At 37.6% G+C, this 15653-nt stretch overlaps 2 protein-coding genes across 6 annotated transcripts in view; one reads left to right on the top strand and one right to left on the bottom strand.

Moving 5' to 3' along the window:
• The window catches only part of DNAJC13 (DnaJ heat shock protein family (Hsp40) member C13), an 83864-nt gene extending 80894 nt beyond the window's left edge, over positions 1 to 2970 (top strand). For 4 of the 5 annotated variants that reach the window (XM_083379382.1, XM_083379380.1, XM_083379381.1 and 1 more), the window contains 3 exons: positions 259 to 402; positions 638 to 737; positions 2059 to 2970. In XM_083379382.1, the coding sequence (XP_083235508.1) occupies positions 259 to 402; positions 638 to 737; positions 2059 to 2156 (342 nt within the window). In that variant the 3' untranslated portion in view covers positions 2157 to 2970. Of the gene's footprint in view, positions 1 to 258; positions 403 to 637; positions 738 to 1159; positions 1275 to 2058 lie in introns of all 5 variants that reach the window. The other variant, XR_014494368.1, reaches the window with a different exon arrangement.
• A 1907-nt stretch (positions 2971 to 4877) lies between these two features.
• ACAD11 (acyl-CoA dehydrogenase family member 11) overlaps positions 4878 to 15653 on the bottom strand; it is a 38799-nt gene continuing 28023 nt past the window's right edge. Inside the window, exons 14-20 of the mRNA XM_083378669.1 lie at positions 9329 to 9395; positions 8745 to 8830; positions 8077 to 8148; positions 7509 to 7663; positions 6749 to 6865; positions 5663 to 5772; positions 4878 to 5136 (exon numbers count right to left, since the gene is read on the bottom strand). Coding sequence (XP_083234795.1) covers positions 5022 to 5136; positions 5663 to 5772; positions 6749 to 6865; positions 7509 to 7663; positions 8077 to 8148; positions 8745 to 8830; positions 9329 to 9395 — 722 coding nt within the window. The 3' untranslated portion in view covers positions 4878 to 5021. The remainder of the gene's footprint in view (positions 5137 to 5662; positions 5773 to 6748; positions 6866 to 7508; positions 7664 to 8076; positions 8149 to 8744; positions 8831 to 9328; positions 9396 to 15653) is intronic.

The following is a 15653-nucleotide window of genomic DNA, read 5'->3' as shown; positions in this document are numbered from 1 at the left end:
CCCTGGCCTAAAACAATGTTGTATCCCTCAAACAACTTAGATAACCCCTGTTAAGAAAGGATTCCTACACAGGATTACACATCATCTTTAAAATTTCTTCCAGCTCATGTATTCTATGATTCCATATTTGAACTCAATTTATTTTACTTTGCTATTGAAATATTTTTAACTTTAGCTAAATGCAGTAGGAAGGCTCACAGAATTCTTAATCAAAATGTCTTAGTCTGAATTTAAGAATATGCTCATGTTGTCTTGCAGGCCTTGAAAGCTGATTTAGTACCCTATCTCTTAAAATTGCTTGAAGGTGTTGGCCTTGAGAATCTGGAAAGCCCTTCAGCTACAAAAGCTCAAATTGTTAAAGCACTGAAATCAATGACTCGTAGTTTACTTTATGGAGAACAGGTAAAATCCCAAGCATGTCTTAAATTCATTTTAGAGCACACGGAATAAGAAGATTCATTGTAACTTTTATTTTGAAAATAGAAGTTATTCTGAGTGGTGGAGTTATAAAAATTGAGGATGTGGTAAAACCAAAAATGACACTAAGCTAATTTCCGTAAGGGTAAATGAGCCCTCTCCAATTATCTTACCTATACAGCAAATATAATAAATTGTTCTCTTTTCCTCACTTTTGTAGGTGAATGAAATCCTGTCTCAATCTTCTATATGGAGTGCCTTCAAAGATCAGAAACATGACTTGTTCATATCTGAAACTCAGACAGCAGGATACCTCACAGGTTTGTTGTGTACATTTCCAGTAAGGGCTTGTTGACTGTCCTTCCTTGTTTTATTCATTATATTGTTTGTCTGTCCTTGAAAGATCGCTTAATTGACTAGTTGGTTTTCATGTTGTTAATGAAATTGCTACATAGTACAATGCAGGCTAAAGTAATGTTCCCATTCATTATTTCTTTTGACGGTTCACATTTGAACAGATGATTGTGAAAGCAATAACAAATACTTGGAAGGGTCTAAGAAATAAATGAAAAGGTGACTTCCTTTCGAATCTAGCTTTAATTCCTCAAAGGATTACAGGATTATGTTTCAAGCATCAGACAACAAAGCGTTCTCAAAATGTGATGAAGTTTATGCTTCACTTTTTGCTTCAAAGTGCTTTGCCGTCTGTACTTCCCTTGCTTCTGGTTTCTTTCTCCCTCAGGTATCTCCTCTCCTTCCCTTCTATCTGGTAGCAGTCCCCTTCATCTCAGAAGTGGGCTTTAGATCTCCTTTGGCAGGCAGCTTGCTAAACTTCTCTCTTGCACTCACTAAAGCAGGTAGATACCATTTTGCTCAGTGCATGTAGCCTCTGCGCCATCCCACAGATTATATGCTTACAAGATGCATGATGTACCATTGTAGCAAACATAGGGCTGTTTTAAATTGGTGCAAAAGGCTGTAGATGCTGCCATGCTTTTGGGGTCATTGATTTCAGGGTTCCAACTTACAGCTCTCTAAAAAAGAATTTTTATATTTATATATGTGTAAAAACCTATTTTCAGTTATGTCAAAGCATTATCTAAATCAGACATGTCAAACACAAGGCCCGGGGGCCAGATCCGGCCCGCGAAGTGGTTTCATGTGGCCCGCGAAGCCATCCTGCAAACAATGAGGGAACGGCCCCCGCTGCCTTGGCCCTGGCCCAGAGACCCTCCTTCTGCCAGAGACCCCCAGATCTATCCCACTCCTGCCCAGGCCCCCATAGGCACCCTTGATGCGAACGATGTAGAGCTGGCCATGCCCACCCAGTAGGCCATATGCACTCTGGCCACGCCCACCCAGTAGGCCACGCCCCCCCAGCCCCCCCAAAGGCAACCACAATGCTGATGTGGCCCTCAATGAAATTGAGTTTGACACCCCTGATCTAAATAATGCTCGAAGATACATAGGGGAAGAATGGAAATCTGAACTCTGAGAGCAGACTGCTTATTATTAATGTAGCTAAAGGGATTTGAAAAACAAAAACTCTCATGCTACAGATAAAACAAGTAATCTTAGTCTGGTCTGAACTGACCTAACAACATACTCAACATTGTGATTTTTTTCCCCCTTATGGAATAGGTCCTGGAGTTGCTGGCTATCTTACTGCAGGGAGGCCTTCATCTGTTATGCCCAATGTTCCACCTCCTGTAGATCACGAAGCTGGAGATATTGGCTGAAGGATATGAATGGCCTATACAAGGGACTCAAAGGCGAAGATTTATTGGCTTAAACCTTTAGAACAAATTTTGCCTGCCTTTCCCAGTTTCAAAACAGTGTTATTCCTTTTTCTATGAATATATTTTTTTTTAGAAAATTTACAATTCTACTGCATTGTAACATAAAAGAGTACTTTGTGGATCAGCCTAAAAGAGTACACAAGATTTTTTTTCTTGCTGTACATAAGCACATTTATTTCTTTATATTTTTGTTTACAAGACTGTGAATCAAAACAATTTTCCTAGTATTTTGTATTATATGAACTAGCATGACTGAAGTTGAACTGCAGTCTCAAAGAATTGGCTAAATCATTTGATCCTCCCCAATTGCACTAGAAGTTTCTTTCTTCAATGCTTCAAGTTGGACTCGATCATCCTCTGAGAACTTGACTGGCTTGGTGTTGTTTGTCTACATCCCCAATCACTAGCATAAATAAGATCCTTGTGTGTTAACTGGCTTTACCAAATCAAAAAACTAAAATACAGCAAAATGATATTTAAAAATTACATGGTATATAAAAGCATTGTGTAATTGTGATATGTTCTATACATTATTCAGTATATAAAACTTTCTATATTGAATGTACATTATACAAATCATTCATATGTACATAAAATTTAAAAGAATAAAGGGAACTGAAAGCCTTGTTGAAACAAGCTTGTATTACTATTTCATTTCTTGGTAAACTAAAAAGAAAATCAAGAGACTTTTATAAATAAAATGGCGTGTTTTTATGTTAATACAGGCTCTAGTGGCATGAGGTAAAGGTAAAGGTTCCCCCGCACATGCGTGCGAGTCGTTTCCGACTCTAGGGCCAGTGCTCATCTCTGTTTCAAAGCCAAAGAGGACGCTTGTCCGAGGACATCTCCGTGGTCATGTGGCCAGCATGACTGGACGCCAGAGGTGCACGGAACGCTGTTACCTTCCCACCACAGTGGTCCCTATTTTTCTACTTGCATTTTTACGTGCTTTCGAACTGCTAGGTTGGCAGAAGCTGGGACGAGTAACAGGCGCTCACTCTGTTACACGGCACTCGGGATTCAATCCGCCAAACTGCCGACCTTCTGATTGACAAGCTCAGCGTCTTAACCCACTGAATTATTCAATTATTTTCAGAATTCTAGCTAGACATCACAAGAACTGTCAGCAATAGATAAAAGACAAAAACAGATATTTCTACAAAACATACAGAATGGGAATTGTAGGGGGAAAATTAATCAGAATTTTTCTCCACTACACAGTTATATATGCTAGCAGATGGTCAGCACTGTTTCTGCTATTTGTAGAAGTGCCAGGTAATCCTTTTGTAAAACTGACAACAAAGAAGGCCATGGGTTGCAATGTGAAATTAGAAAGATAAAGTGTCAGTTTTGCTGTGATTTCCATTTTATAAAGGCTGCTATAAATTTGCCACTTTTTTCTTTTTTTCAGTCTCCGTAAAAAGGATTGGAATTACTTATTGCACGTTATCTTAAGAAATACAATAACTGGTATTTAACTGCTAAAACCTTTAATCAAAAAACGGCTCAAAATACCTACATATGTTTTCTCTAATGGAGAAAATCAGACAACCCAAGAAAATAACTTTTATTTGAATGATTTCTGAAAACATTATAATAAGTATATAATTACAAGTTATAATTGTTCATTAACCAGCAGACTAGGGAGGGTCAAATCAGCTAGAAGAAAATGGAGTACAAAATAAGAAAACTCCAGAATTTTTTTTAAACAACCTGCTATAAATGCAAAATGCTACTACTATGCTATTTAATTTAAATAGATAAATTAGCCGTGATCTTCTTCACTGTCACATTTGTTCAAGAGTACCTGAGTTAAATAGTTGTTGTTGCCATCAAGATACCCACACTTTCTAGAACTAAAAGATTTTTTGCTCAGGAGTGTTCTTGGTTCACTGAATTATTTATTCGATAAATTTAAAATCACTCGACTCAGTCATTAAAATAATATTTTTATTGTTCAAAGCAGATTACAAAAAAAGTTGGATATGTTAATTTATTTGTTGTTGCCCATTTCCAAAGATTTAGATTTAGCATAGCTTAAAAAAAAGAAGAAATAACTTCACCAGAGATAAAATGAATGGAAATCTTACATAGTATAGGAAAGTATTACAGAGGGTAGTGAGCACAGCACAAGACATTGTGGGCTGTTCCCTGACACCACTGGATGACATCGCCAGGGCTCGTTGCCTTGGAAGAGTGAGGAAGATTCTCAGGGATGACTCACACCCTGGTAGGAGATATAGGAATATAGCCAGCCGTACCAACAGGCTGAAAAATAGCTTTTATCCGTGGGCTGTTAGGCTTTTAAATGGGACATAATCTTATGCAGAGTTGACTTGGGAGGCCGGTGTGTGGTGTAGTTGGTTCACATGGTGTGGTAGGATGGAGGGTTTGTTGTCACTGTGTGTTGGGGGGAGAGAGCACGGGGGGAGGCTCAGCTAATCTCAATGTACACATGTTGTACTTTGACAATAAAGGTTTATATTATTATTGTTGTTGTTGTTGTTGTTGTTGTAAGTATGTAAGTATAATATAGTATACTTTCATTTTCATTATCCCCAACGGCAAACAGCAGGGCTGATGAAGTCTGTGGGATGGTTTGGCAACACTTGTGCTCTTATTCTAGTTTTGCAATTAAATGAGTCAAATTTTCTGCAGAAATAAAGACAAATTACTAAAATTTAATCAAAGTTTTGCTTTTGTTTTTGGAATGTTCTCTTTAAGGCATCGTGCTTAATTTTTTAAAAAAATGACGTGTGGAGGAAGGTTATGACTTCTCATTGCCATCACAAAGTAAAATAATTGTTACAGATGTGCATTCAGTTGCCTGGCTTGGTCGAGCAGTTCCAGTTTTGCAATTGCTGAGAGATGAACTTCATCAGGCCCATCTGCCACACGCAAAGTCCGAATATAGGCAAACCTGTAAAAACATTTAAGATTGTGCCAATTCAACAATACAGAACAGAGCTTGGTAGCTGCTATTTTAGTACTCTTTCTAATTATATATTGGAATATTCAATGACTGCTTTACGTAATATAGGCAAAAACAGCCAAAATTTAGCTAAGTCTATAGTTTTAATAGTGTTAATTAAACTTTTAACAAGACAGTGTATGTAGAATCACATCTTTTTGGCCCAAACGAATGACTGAGTGGGATGACAAATCTTTTGAACTAAAAACTTAAGAAATAGTAACATGCATGCCTACATACAGTTACCATGCCTTAAAATTAACATTTCTGTTGTGATTTGAAATTTAATTTAGCTTAAAGCACAATAAAGATAAACTTATTTAAATAAACTATCCTCAGATCAAAATATTTTCAATTATGCTTGGCCACTGCCTTGATTTGCCAAAACAGAAGATTTAAGAATTTAGTAGCCATTACATATGATTGTTGGGAGAGTTCTAGCAGGGCTGAGTTGGTGCTAGTATTTTCCACTTACATTTGAGCCAATGGGAAGTCGTCTGAGAATCCAGCAGCACCACAAACTTGAATAGCACAATCTATCACCTTAAGGACTGTTCGGGGTACCATCACTTTGATCATAGCAATCTGTGAAGTGAGTTAAATTAGTATAGGAATAAAGTCATTCGTAGCAAGCTGAATTTTGAATCTAAGGAGGTAAAAAAGTTGGATTTTTAACTGTTTCTAAGCCTGAGAGATTCTGAGTGGGACATAACAAATGGGAACAGGGCATTGTTAATATGGGCATCAATCCTACCTTAAGACTTTTGTTAATAAAACTCCCTACTTATGACCCTGTGATCCCTTAGTTCATTGCTTTCTTAAATCAACACAAATAATTGCATAGTAGAGGACAACCACAAAAATGGGATAATCTTATCAAACATGGTCCAAACAAGACAGAGTTACGCTTCATTTAGCCACAAAGTACATAAAGTTTTGGGCACTATTTATAATATGGATTTAATAATATAATAGAATTTAACCAAGTTTACCAATAAAAGGTATAATTCCTTGAAAGTCTACGTTGAGAGGTAGATAATGAGCTATGTATCCAATTATCAATTGATTAATTGTTGACATCAGTTCACATCATTTGTAAATTTAAGGCCATTGATTTAAATCACAGGTGTCTAATGCCACAACACGCAATGTGTCATGACATATTGCAACTCTTTTTGCATTGCCGGCAATGGGGTGGGTGTGACCGGTATGATGAAACTGGCCCGTGGGCCGGCAGTTTGACACCCCTGATTTAAATTAACAAACCACATACAGACCAAATTAAGAATGTAGTCTATTATGTTTCTCAAATATATGCAAATGTTGACGAAAGCCACCATTTTCTTTCATTCTCAGCAAAAACATTTTCATTAGTTTAATTCAATACCTGATAGTTTGTCCTTCTTGCCCCATCCCCTATACCAGGGGTGTCAAACTTGCAACGTGTCGTGACGTATTGCCACTTTTTTTCCATTGCTGGCAATGGGGTGGGTGCAGATTCTACATGACACATCTGGCCCCCGGGCCAGAAGTTTGACACCCCTGCCCTATACAAAATTACCTCTTTCCTGGCTGCTTTATTGCCCATGGCATCTATTTTATTGGCTGCTTTCAGTATAAGCAGCCTTGCCTGTTCAATGGCAATGCGGCACTCAGCAATCCAGTGAGCAACAACTTCCTGTAGGAAAAGACAAAAAGCAAATTATTTATTTATTTATTTAGTTAGTTAGTTAGTTAGTTACATTTATATACCGCCCTTTCCCTGAGGACTCAGGGCGGTTTACAGGGAATTAAAAAATCCACCATACAAAAGTTAAAAACCAAATTAAAAATATTAAATTGACCCTGTACACTTAAAACCCCAATTAAAATTAGAAAATGCAGTTTAAATACAAAACTACACACTGTTCAGATTTACAAAAGTGGTCTTACTTTACTACCCTATACCCAACTTCATGTCCATCTTCAAGTTGCAAAAAGTTTTTTATTTTAATTTTAATTCCATTTATATCCCGCCCTTCTCCGAAGACTCAGGGCGGCTTACAAGCTTAGCAGTAGCCTTCATTCTATGTATATGCCTGCTTATTAGGGCTTCCCCCCCCCCAAGCGGCATTATTACAAAGTCAGCTTAATTGCCCCCAACAATCTGGGTCCTCATTTTACCTACCTCGGAAGGATGGAAGGCTGAGTCAACCTTGAGCCTGGTGGGATGCGAACCTGCACTAATTGCAGGCAGCTGGTGTTGCTTAAGGAGGCATTAGCCCACTGCTCCACCAAGGCTCTTTTATATACAAGACTATAGAATTAGGTTGTGAACTCACATGATGATAGAGTTTCTTTCCAAATGTGACCCTCTGGGCTGATCGTTCACACAGGATCCGGAGAGCAGTTTCACCTGCTCCAATGGATCTCATACAGTGGTGAATACGGCCCGGTCCAAGTCGTCCTTGAGCTATTTCAAATCCTCTTCCCTCTCCTGTGTTACAAAAAGAAAAGGGCCTTTTCTTCTTTTCCCTTTGTGTGAAATAATTTGCTGCCTTGGAATGCAAAAGTTCTAATTGATAACAATTTTCTAGGAACAGAAAAGTATGGACACTTTTCTTGACAAGGTTTTTCAGAAGTGGTTGCCATTGCTTTCTTCCTAGGACAGAAGAGAGTGACTGGCTCAAGATCAACCAGCTGTCTTTGTGCCTAAGGTGGATTAGAACTCCTGGTCTCCCAGTTTATAGCCTGATCTCTTAACCACTACACTGAATTGGCCCGCCCCATGTATCGTGCAATTGGGTAAAGTTCAAAAAGGCATAGCAAAGTTGGTTCCTCCCAGCAAAAGTAATTCAGGTTTCTTGACGATCCAGTAACCATCAGAAGAAGAGGAAATTCAAGACTCACCCAATATCAGATGGGTGGCAGGGACTCGAACATCATTAAAATGTATTTCAAAATGTCCACCATTAAAATAATCTATAAAATAATGAAGACAATCAAGTATCAGTTGAGAAAGACTGCCAGCAGTGTTATTTAGAAAAAAGATCTAATACAATAACTAAGAGTTAAAGTCATTCTCTCTTTGGAGAACTGAAACAGAAATAATAGCGAGCCCATCAAATGCATGCAGCATTTGAGAAATGTAGTATTTCTGCACGGTTTAAAGTCAACCAGCCTACCTACCTGAAATCAGTATATGCAACACTTTTTAAAAAGCATATTTGTTTACACCATCATGGCTGCCACCTTTCCTTTTTTTAAAGATCATCTTGTTAATAGCCATGTTCCCTCTCTTCAAACTCCGCGTAAAGTTAAAAAATCCACTGCATTAACCTTACAACAGACTTCCTTCAGAACTTCAGGAAACCCACTGCATCCTATATATTTTTGCTCATTGCAGCTCAGCTTTATTTTTCCAATATAGATGGTACAAATACAATTCCATGCATACATAGAGGCCTTTATACCCCCCCCCACCCAGCCCCATTTTCTTCCTACAGCTCAGAAATCTGACAAATATTCAGACTCAACTTTAAGCACTCAAAGTACAAGTGACTGACAACTCCACTTACCAAAGTACCCAAAGACTGAAAGAGGCCTTATAAGTTTCACTCCAGGTGTATCCATTGGTACAATAATCATACTATGCTGTTTATATCTAATTGAAAAAATAATAATAAGTGATACTGAATACTGAATATGACAGTAACATAAGACATTCTGGAGCAATATTAATTTCTAAACATTTATTATTACTTTTCCTACATGCATAGATAGCTGTGGTCCTTGGTGCTCTCTGAGCTTGCTTGTTTTCTTGCAGATATTTCATTACCCAGACTAGGTAACATTATCAGTGCTCAGTATAAACTGGCAGCAAACTGCACTCCTTACTAGCACTGATAACGTTACCTATTTTAGGTATTGAAAGGTCTGCAAGAAAACAAGAAAGCTCAGAGAGCACCAAGGACCCTTCATGTCAGCCTTGAGCTACAAATATTCTCCTTTAATAGAGCAGCAACCTAGAAGTTATTGACAGTATCTTAGTGGCTGGGTAAGAGTGTTGTAGAAAATTGCTCGACAGTATATTATACAAAAAATGAGTGTTGTTTTCTTTTTCCATACTTATTTCAAATACAAATAGACCATTTCTTCTTACCTGGATGCAGAAGTATCTTTATCTTTGCCCATTACAATAGCAAACTTGCAATTGGGATTTCCAGCTCCTGAAAAATGAACACAAAAATAATTTCTTGGTTGAAAGCTTTATCATTGGGTTAAGAATCTACTTTTCAGAGAAAGAAATACAGTGACATTCATCAATTGATCTTACTTTCTAGTAAATATGCAACTTTTGATTTAAGAGCATCAGATAAAAATTACATTCCTCGTGTGAAAACCTGGAGAACCACTTCCAAATATGACAAATACTACTAGCCAAATACTACTGGCTTTATGATAGTATAAGATCTTGTTTGCACTAAGGCAGAAATCCAGAAGATTTAACTGATCATCCCTGATCCACAAACAGCCGACGTTACTAGCTTTTCTAATGGTTTTGGACTGTGTTATTAATATAGATGAAGCAAAATATACACTAAAAAGACAAATTTGAGTAATACTTTTTGTGTACATTCAGTTGGGAGCTAGCTTTCTTGAGTATAAACTTGCAATCAATCAAGTTGGCTGTGAGAATATACAAAACAGACACCTACATTCAAAGTGTTCATTCTATAGCAAGGCTAGGTAGCTGCAGTCCTATATCTGTACCTGGTTTCAGGCCAAACCCTATGCATATCTGAATCTAATTTCAGGAAGTTTTCCATTTGGAGCAATAATAAGAACGATTCACCCCTTTCCTTATAGAAGAAAGAGAAAGAAAGAAAACTAAAGACAGTAGAGGAAAGGGGGGTTGTTGGAAGAAAAAAATGGAATGACTCATGTTACTCCATTCATCAATGCTTCATTTCCATTAGCCATTGGAACAAGACTCACACCAATATTATTCCTGTTAAATTCAGTGGGTAAAAGTTGCCCACTCCAGCCCTACAGATTGCCAAGCTTTCCTTTTTTTCAAAGAATATTTGCCTGTCCATTTTAAATCTGAATTACCTCCTGGCTCCAATGCAGCAACTGATTTCCAGCACAATTATTATTAAAATGAAGAGTGCAAAGATATTTGTGCATGAGAAGCAGAATGAATTGGAAGGAAAACAAAATCAAAGTCAGAAAACAAAAAATAACATTCCAGAGGCAGGAATCAAAATTTCACCTCCGGCTGCTAAAAGAAACGCTTTAATTATTAAATTGATTATTATTAGTTATTAAATTAAAATGTAATTCCTAACTAAGATTACAAGTACTTGGAAGAAAGAAAAATATTTCCTACTGGTCATTTTGGCAGAGATTAGCAAACTTCTCACCTTAACAATGAGAGATAGATGATAGATAGATAGATAGATAGATAGATAGATAGATAGATAGATAGATAGATAGATAGATAGATAGATAGATATAGATAGATAGATAGATAGATGATAGATAGATAGATAGATAGATGATAGAGATGATAGATAGATGGATGGATGGATGGATGATAGATAGATAGATAGATAGATAGATAGATAGATAGATAGATAGATAGACAGACAGACAGACAGACAGACAGACAGACAGACAGACATAAACAAACAAAGATTTCTTTAGTTGAATTAAGCTATTTTCTGGACCAGATGGCATCCTGGGATTGCATCCTAAAATATGATTGGTGGGATCAGAATAAAATTAAAATACGATTTTATTCCTTTAAATTAGCATTAAATTTAGTTAAGATTTTTATTTTCTAGTCATATGTTTCATAGGGCTATATTAAAATTTAAATTAGGCAATCACTTCTGAACAATTGGGAAATAGATAATAATAGGGAGCTTTGAACCTTGGGAACAAGCTTTAATTGTAAATATTAATTATGTAGAAATTTCCCATACATTTACATTATATCTCCCACAATCTTTTGGATCTAAGACTGGAGAGGTGCCAGTCTTGGAGCAGAAGCAGAGGCATACTGACAGCCAGGATAGAGAGGAGCAACAAAAAGCTCTGCAACTTACGAGGAAAAATATCGAACCTCACAATAACTGTGTTTATATGGGAAGCATAGTGATATCGACCCAGCTCCAACGTCAAGTTGACATCTGGCATTTCTACCACCTAGCCAATCAACCAAGCCAGACCACTTTGCCCCTGGGAATCCCATACAGAGGCTGACCTGGAATGTGGCCAGCTGGAAAGGAATGGTTGACAGTGGACTAATGAATTTCCTGTCTAGATCTGATGTAATAGCTTTTCAGGAAACCTGGTTAACCAAAATGGATGAACCAGTACAACTGCCAGGCTTCCAGGGATGGACTTCCCCAGCCCAAAAAACAAAGGGAGATCCTCTGGCATTCTTATAAAGCAAGAATTGCAATGGCAGGGGGAGAAACTATACAACGAAGACAAGTATTCGTATTTTCTAGCTGTTACATTTGGATATAAAGAGTTCGAGTTAATACTAGTAAATGTGTATCACTCTCCAAACACATCCTGGTATTATAACTCCAAATACTGGATGGGTCTGGAAGTTATTCTAGACGATATATATATATATATATATATATATATTGTACCCTCAGTCCATAGTGATTCTACTAGGAGATTTTAATGCTAGGTTGGGTCCCTCTTTGTATAAGTTAGCCCAGAAGAAGGGAGTCCCAGGGGAGTTTTTTGATAACCATCCTCAGTGGCTCTTGAGAGACTGGAAAAGTAGCACTGCTGGCCTGCTCTTAGTCACCTTAATTTTTAAGGTTAATCTCCTAATTCTGGGAGGTAAGGATAAGAATTATACCTATCCTTACACATACCACTCAGCTCATTCAAGTAGTGTACTGGATCTTTTTTGTGTGACTAGAGACAAAGCCAACCTCTTCTCGGAGGTCACATACACTTTAATGACAATAGTGATCATCAGCCTGTAAGTGCGATATTGTGAGGCTGCTCAGAGTTGAGACCATATAAAATGGCTGATAGATGGCTCAGCAAAAGGGTAGGGGTGACCCAAAACAAAAGGATAACTTTGGCCAAAGTTGACACTAAGGCAATATCAGACTGCCTTAAAGCAGAGAATGCTACGACTGGATGACAATCCAGTCATCTACTACTGACTGGGTGTCAGTCTTTAACGCATTCTCTAATCTCTGTAACTCCCTGAAGAAACACCTAACAACTAAACCTGCTACAAAAAGAGCCTGAGTGGGTAGACCCCGTTGGTTTGATCCTGAATGCCAGCGCCTGAAAAAGAGTTTGCTGCTTTTATAGATCTTACAGCAGCATTTGATACTGTAAACAGAGAAAAACTATGGAGTAAATTTACATCTCTTAAAATTGAACCTAGAATGCTATCTTTGATTAAAGCCCTTTACACTAGTACCTGTTTGAAGATGCGGTATGGGGTTAATGGCGCCCCGACTAACAGAATTCACACAAAGGGGTAAGACAAGGGTATATCCTAGCCCCATTATTATTTAATCTATACATTAATGACTGTCAGGGTTAATGAAGGATCCCATGGTACATATGCCGATGATCCTAAATACATACTGTAATAGCTTGCTCTCTGCCGGTGATATGATCCTATTATCGTATTTACAAGTAGGATTGCATAGGCTATTAAGAAGGTTTAACTCCTATTGCCAGGACAACTCCCTAACCATCAGTAAAACTAAATAAAAAATTGTGGTGTTTCGAAAACATCATGAGAGACATAGATGGCAATTAGAGGTGAACCAATTGAACAGGTTAATGCCTTTGTATACTTAGGCATAACGTTTTCCAAGATTGGATCTTGGGCTTCCCATCATCAATGGAGCACACCTAGAGCAAAGGCTCATTTGAATCTACTGCTTAAATTAAAGAATCATAGTTATCGAGGGTCCCTTGTTCCATTAATCAGAGTATATAATGCTAAGGTTACTCCTATGCTTTTGTATGGAGCAGAGGTTTGGGGTATACACCCAATTACAACACTAGAACAAACACAATCCCAGCACCTGAGATGTATGTTGGGCAGAGATCCAAGAACATCTGCTGCAGCAGTTAGAGCTGAACTGGGAATTCATACAATTCATGCTCTATCCAAAATTAGTACATATAATTACTGGCATAAAATTAATGAAATGGAGAGTGATAGACTCCCCAAGTTATGCCTACTAGAGCAGATAAAATTACAATCACAAACGTCCTGGTTCACTAAACTGACAAATTTTGTAAGAAGCTGTGGCCTTCCTGTCTCTAAAAACAGAGCTGCCTGAAGAATTAAGGATATTGAAGCACAAAACGACATAGCCATCCTTACTAAGGTGGGTAACTTGAAATGGCTGGGCAAATACAAACACACTTTTCAAGCAGTTATTTGAAGTTACAACTGCCAAAACATCTTAGGGAAATATTCATGCGAGCAAGATTTGAACAGCTTGACACAATGGACAGATATGGGAGATTCCACTCTATACCCTATAATGAACATCTCTGCATCTCCAGAGCGGCAGAAGTCAAGGACCTGGCTCACATCCTATTTCACTGCTGCCTGTATAAGAGGGTGAGAGACAGGTACCTTGGCCTATACACTAAATGAATGACCCATTGGGACCCCCATATCAAAATAACTTACCTTATGTGCAACCAGAATTTGAAAATTACATTTAACACAGCATAATACCTGAGCAAAATGGTTCGGCTGAGTTCAGCATATGTGAGACTGATTGGGGTAGATTGTAAGGGTGATAGTGAAATATAATTTTATCATATTTTATCTGTCTACATCTTAAATTGACGTATTTGATTCTAATTTCATTTTAAAAATGTATTTTATCCCAATTTCATTTCAAATTGTATTTTATTTCTATTTTATCCTAAATTATATTTCAACTAATTCCATTCTAAATTGTTTTTATTGCATTTTTAGTATAACGTGTGTTTGTTACTCTGCACCTTTTTTTTTATTGAATAGTTTTAAAATACAATTTTCCTTTAAAAAAACCCCCTTCCCCCTCCCTCCTCCCCCCCTACCTCCCCTCCTCCCCCCTCCCTCCTCCCCCCCCCCTACCTCCCCCCTCCCCCCCCCTACTTCCCAGAGCTGAATACAAGGTATATATATATATATAAAAAGCAAACCTAAGCAACCATATACTAACAACTATAAATTCTAAAATCCATCACTCTCTAGCTTATATAGGATAAAACAAACCTTAACAATATTAAATATATGTATAAAAAAAACTAGAATAAGAAAAGGACACTCTCTAGCTTATATAGAATGGAACAAACCTTAATAATATTAAATATATATTAAAGACAACAAAAAAAAAAGGAAAAAGAAGAAAAAAACCCCTTCTCAACCCTATACTTATCCTAAATAAACTCCATCCATTTTATCCATTCCATGATATAACATTCTTACAAATAATTTTCCAAATTAACCAAGGATCCCAAATCAAAAAACTTTAAAGTCAACTCTTCTGTAATCGGCCGTTCCTCTTCCAGTACCACAATCCAAAAAAGCTCACCCTTTCCACAGAACCACCAAATATAAAAATATATTGCGTCTACACCCAAATCTTTTCCCCCCTCCCCTACATGACTACTTGACTATATCGTGAAAGTTCCATAGACTTCTGCAATTCCTGCTACTTTCTCTTCTTAGATCGTTTTGCAGCAGCACGCGTCACCCTCTGTTTTATAGATTCATCCGACGAGGTTGTATCTTGATCTCCTCCAACACCGTTGTCTTCTATCTGACCATCTTCAGCCTCTTGATGCACTCCTTCTCCAGATCCCTTTCCAGCTTCCAAAAGTGTTAATGGCGTTGCATTTAAAACATTATTGAAGAAATCACGCGCTTGCATCACAGTAACCAAACGGTACTTTTTACCTTCGTGCGTCACCATCAACCCCACTGGGATCTCCCATCTGAACCTTATATCTCGCTGCTTGAGCTCTTGCACAAGAAATGTAAAATCCTTCCTTCTCCTTAGAATCTTTGGAGGAATTTCTTTTAAGACCAAAACTTCTTGATTAGCAATCATAACTTTAGTATCATAAGCAGCTTGTATAACTTCATCTCTAGTTTCCCTTTTTGCAAAATATACCACCACATCTCTAGGCAACTTTCTCTGTCTGGCAATCCATGAATTCACACGAAACACTTTGTCCATGCCTCCTTTTATTTCAGATGCTGGCTGTTTCAACACTATTTCAAAAGCCTCAGAAACCAGCTGCTTTAGATCTTCCTTAGTATTCTCCTTTAAGCCTCTAATTCTAATGGCAAACTGCATCTGGAAATATTGAGCAAGACACAGTTCCCTTTCCATTTTATTTTCATTCTCCAATACTTTTGCTTCTAATATAGCATTCTTTTGAGTCAAGTCTTCTAGCTTTTCCTCCAATTC

This window comes from Vipera ursinii (assembly GCF_947247035.1).
Source record: "Vipera ursinii genome assembly, chromosome: Z".
In the NCBI taxonomy this organism is placed as follows: Eukaryota; Metazoa; Chordata; class Lepidosauria; order Squamata; family Viperidae; genus Vipera; species Vipera ursinii.
The sequence above is the reverse complement of the archived record's forward strand: the minus strand, read 5'-3'. Positions and strand labels throughout refer to the sequence as shown.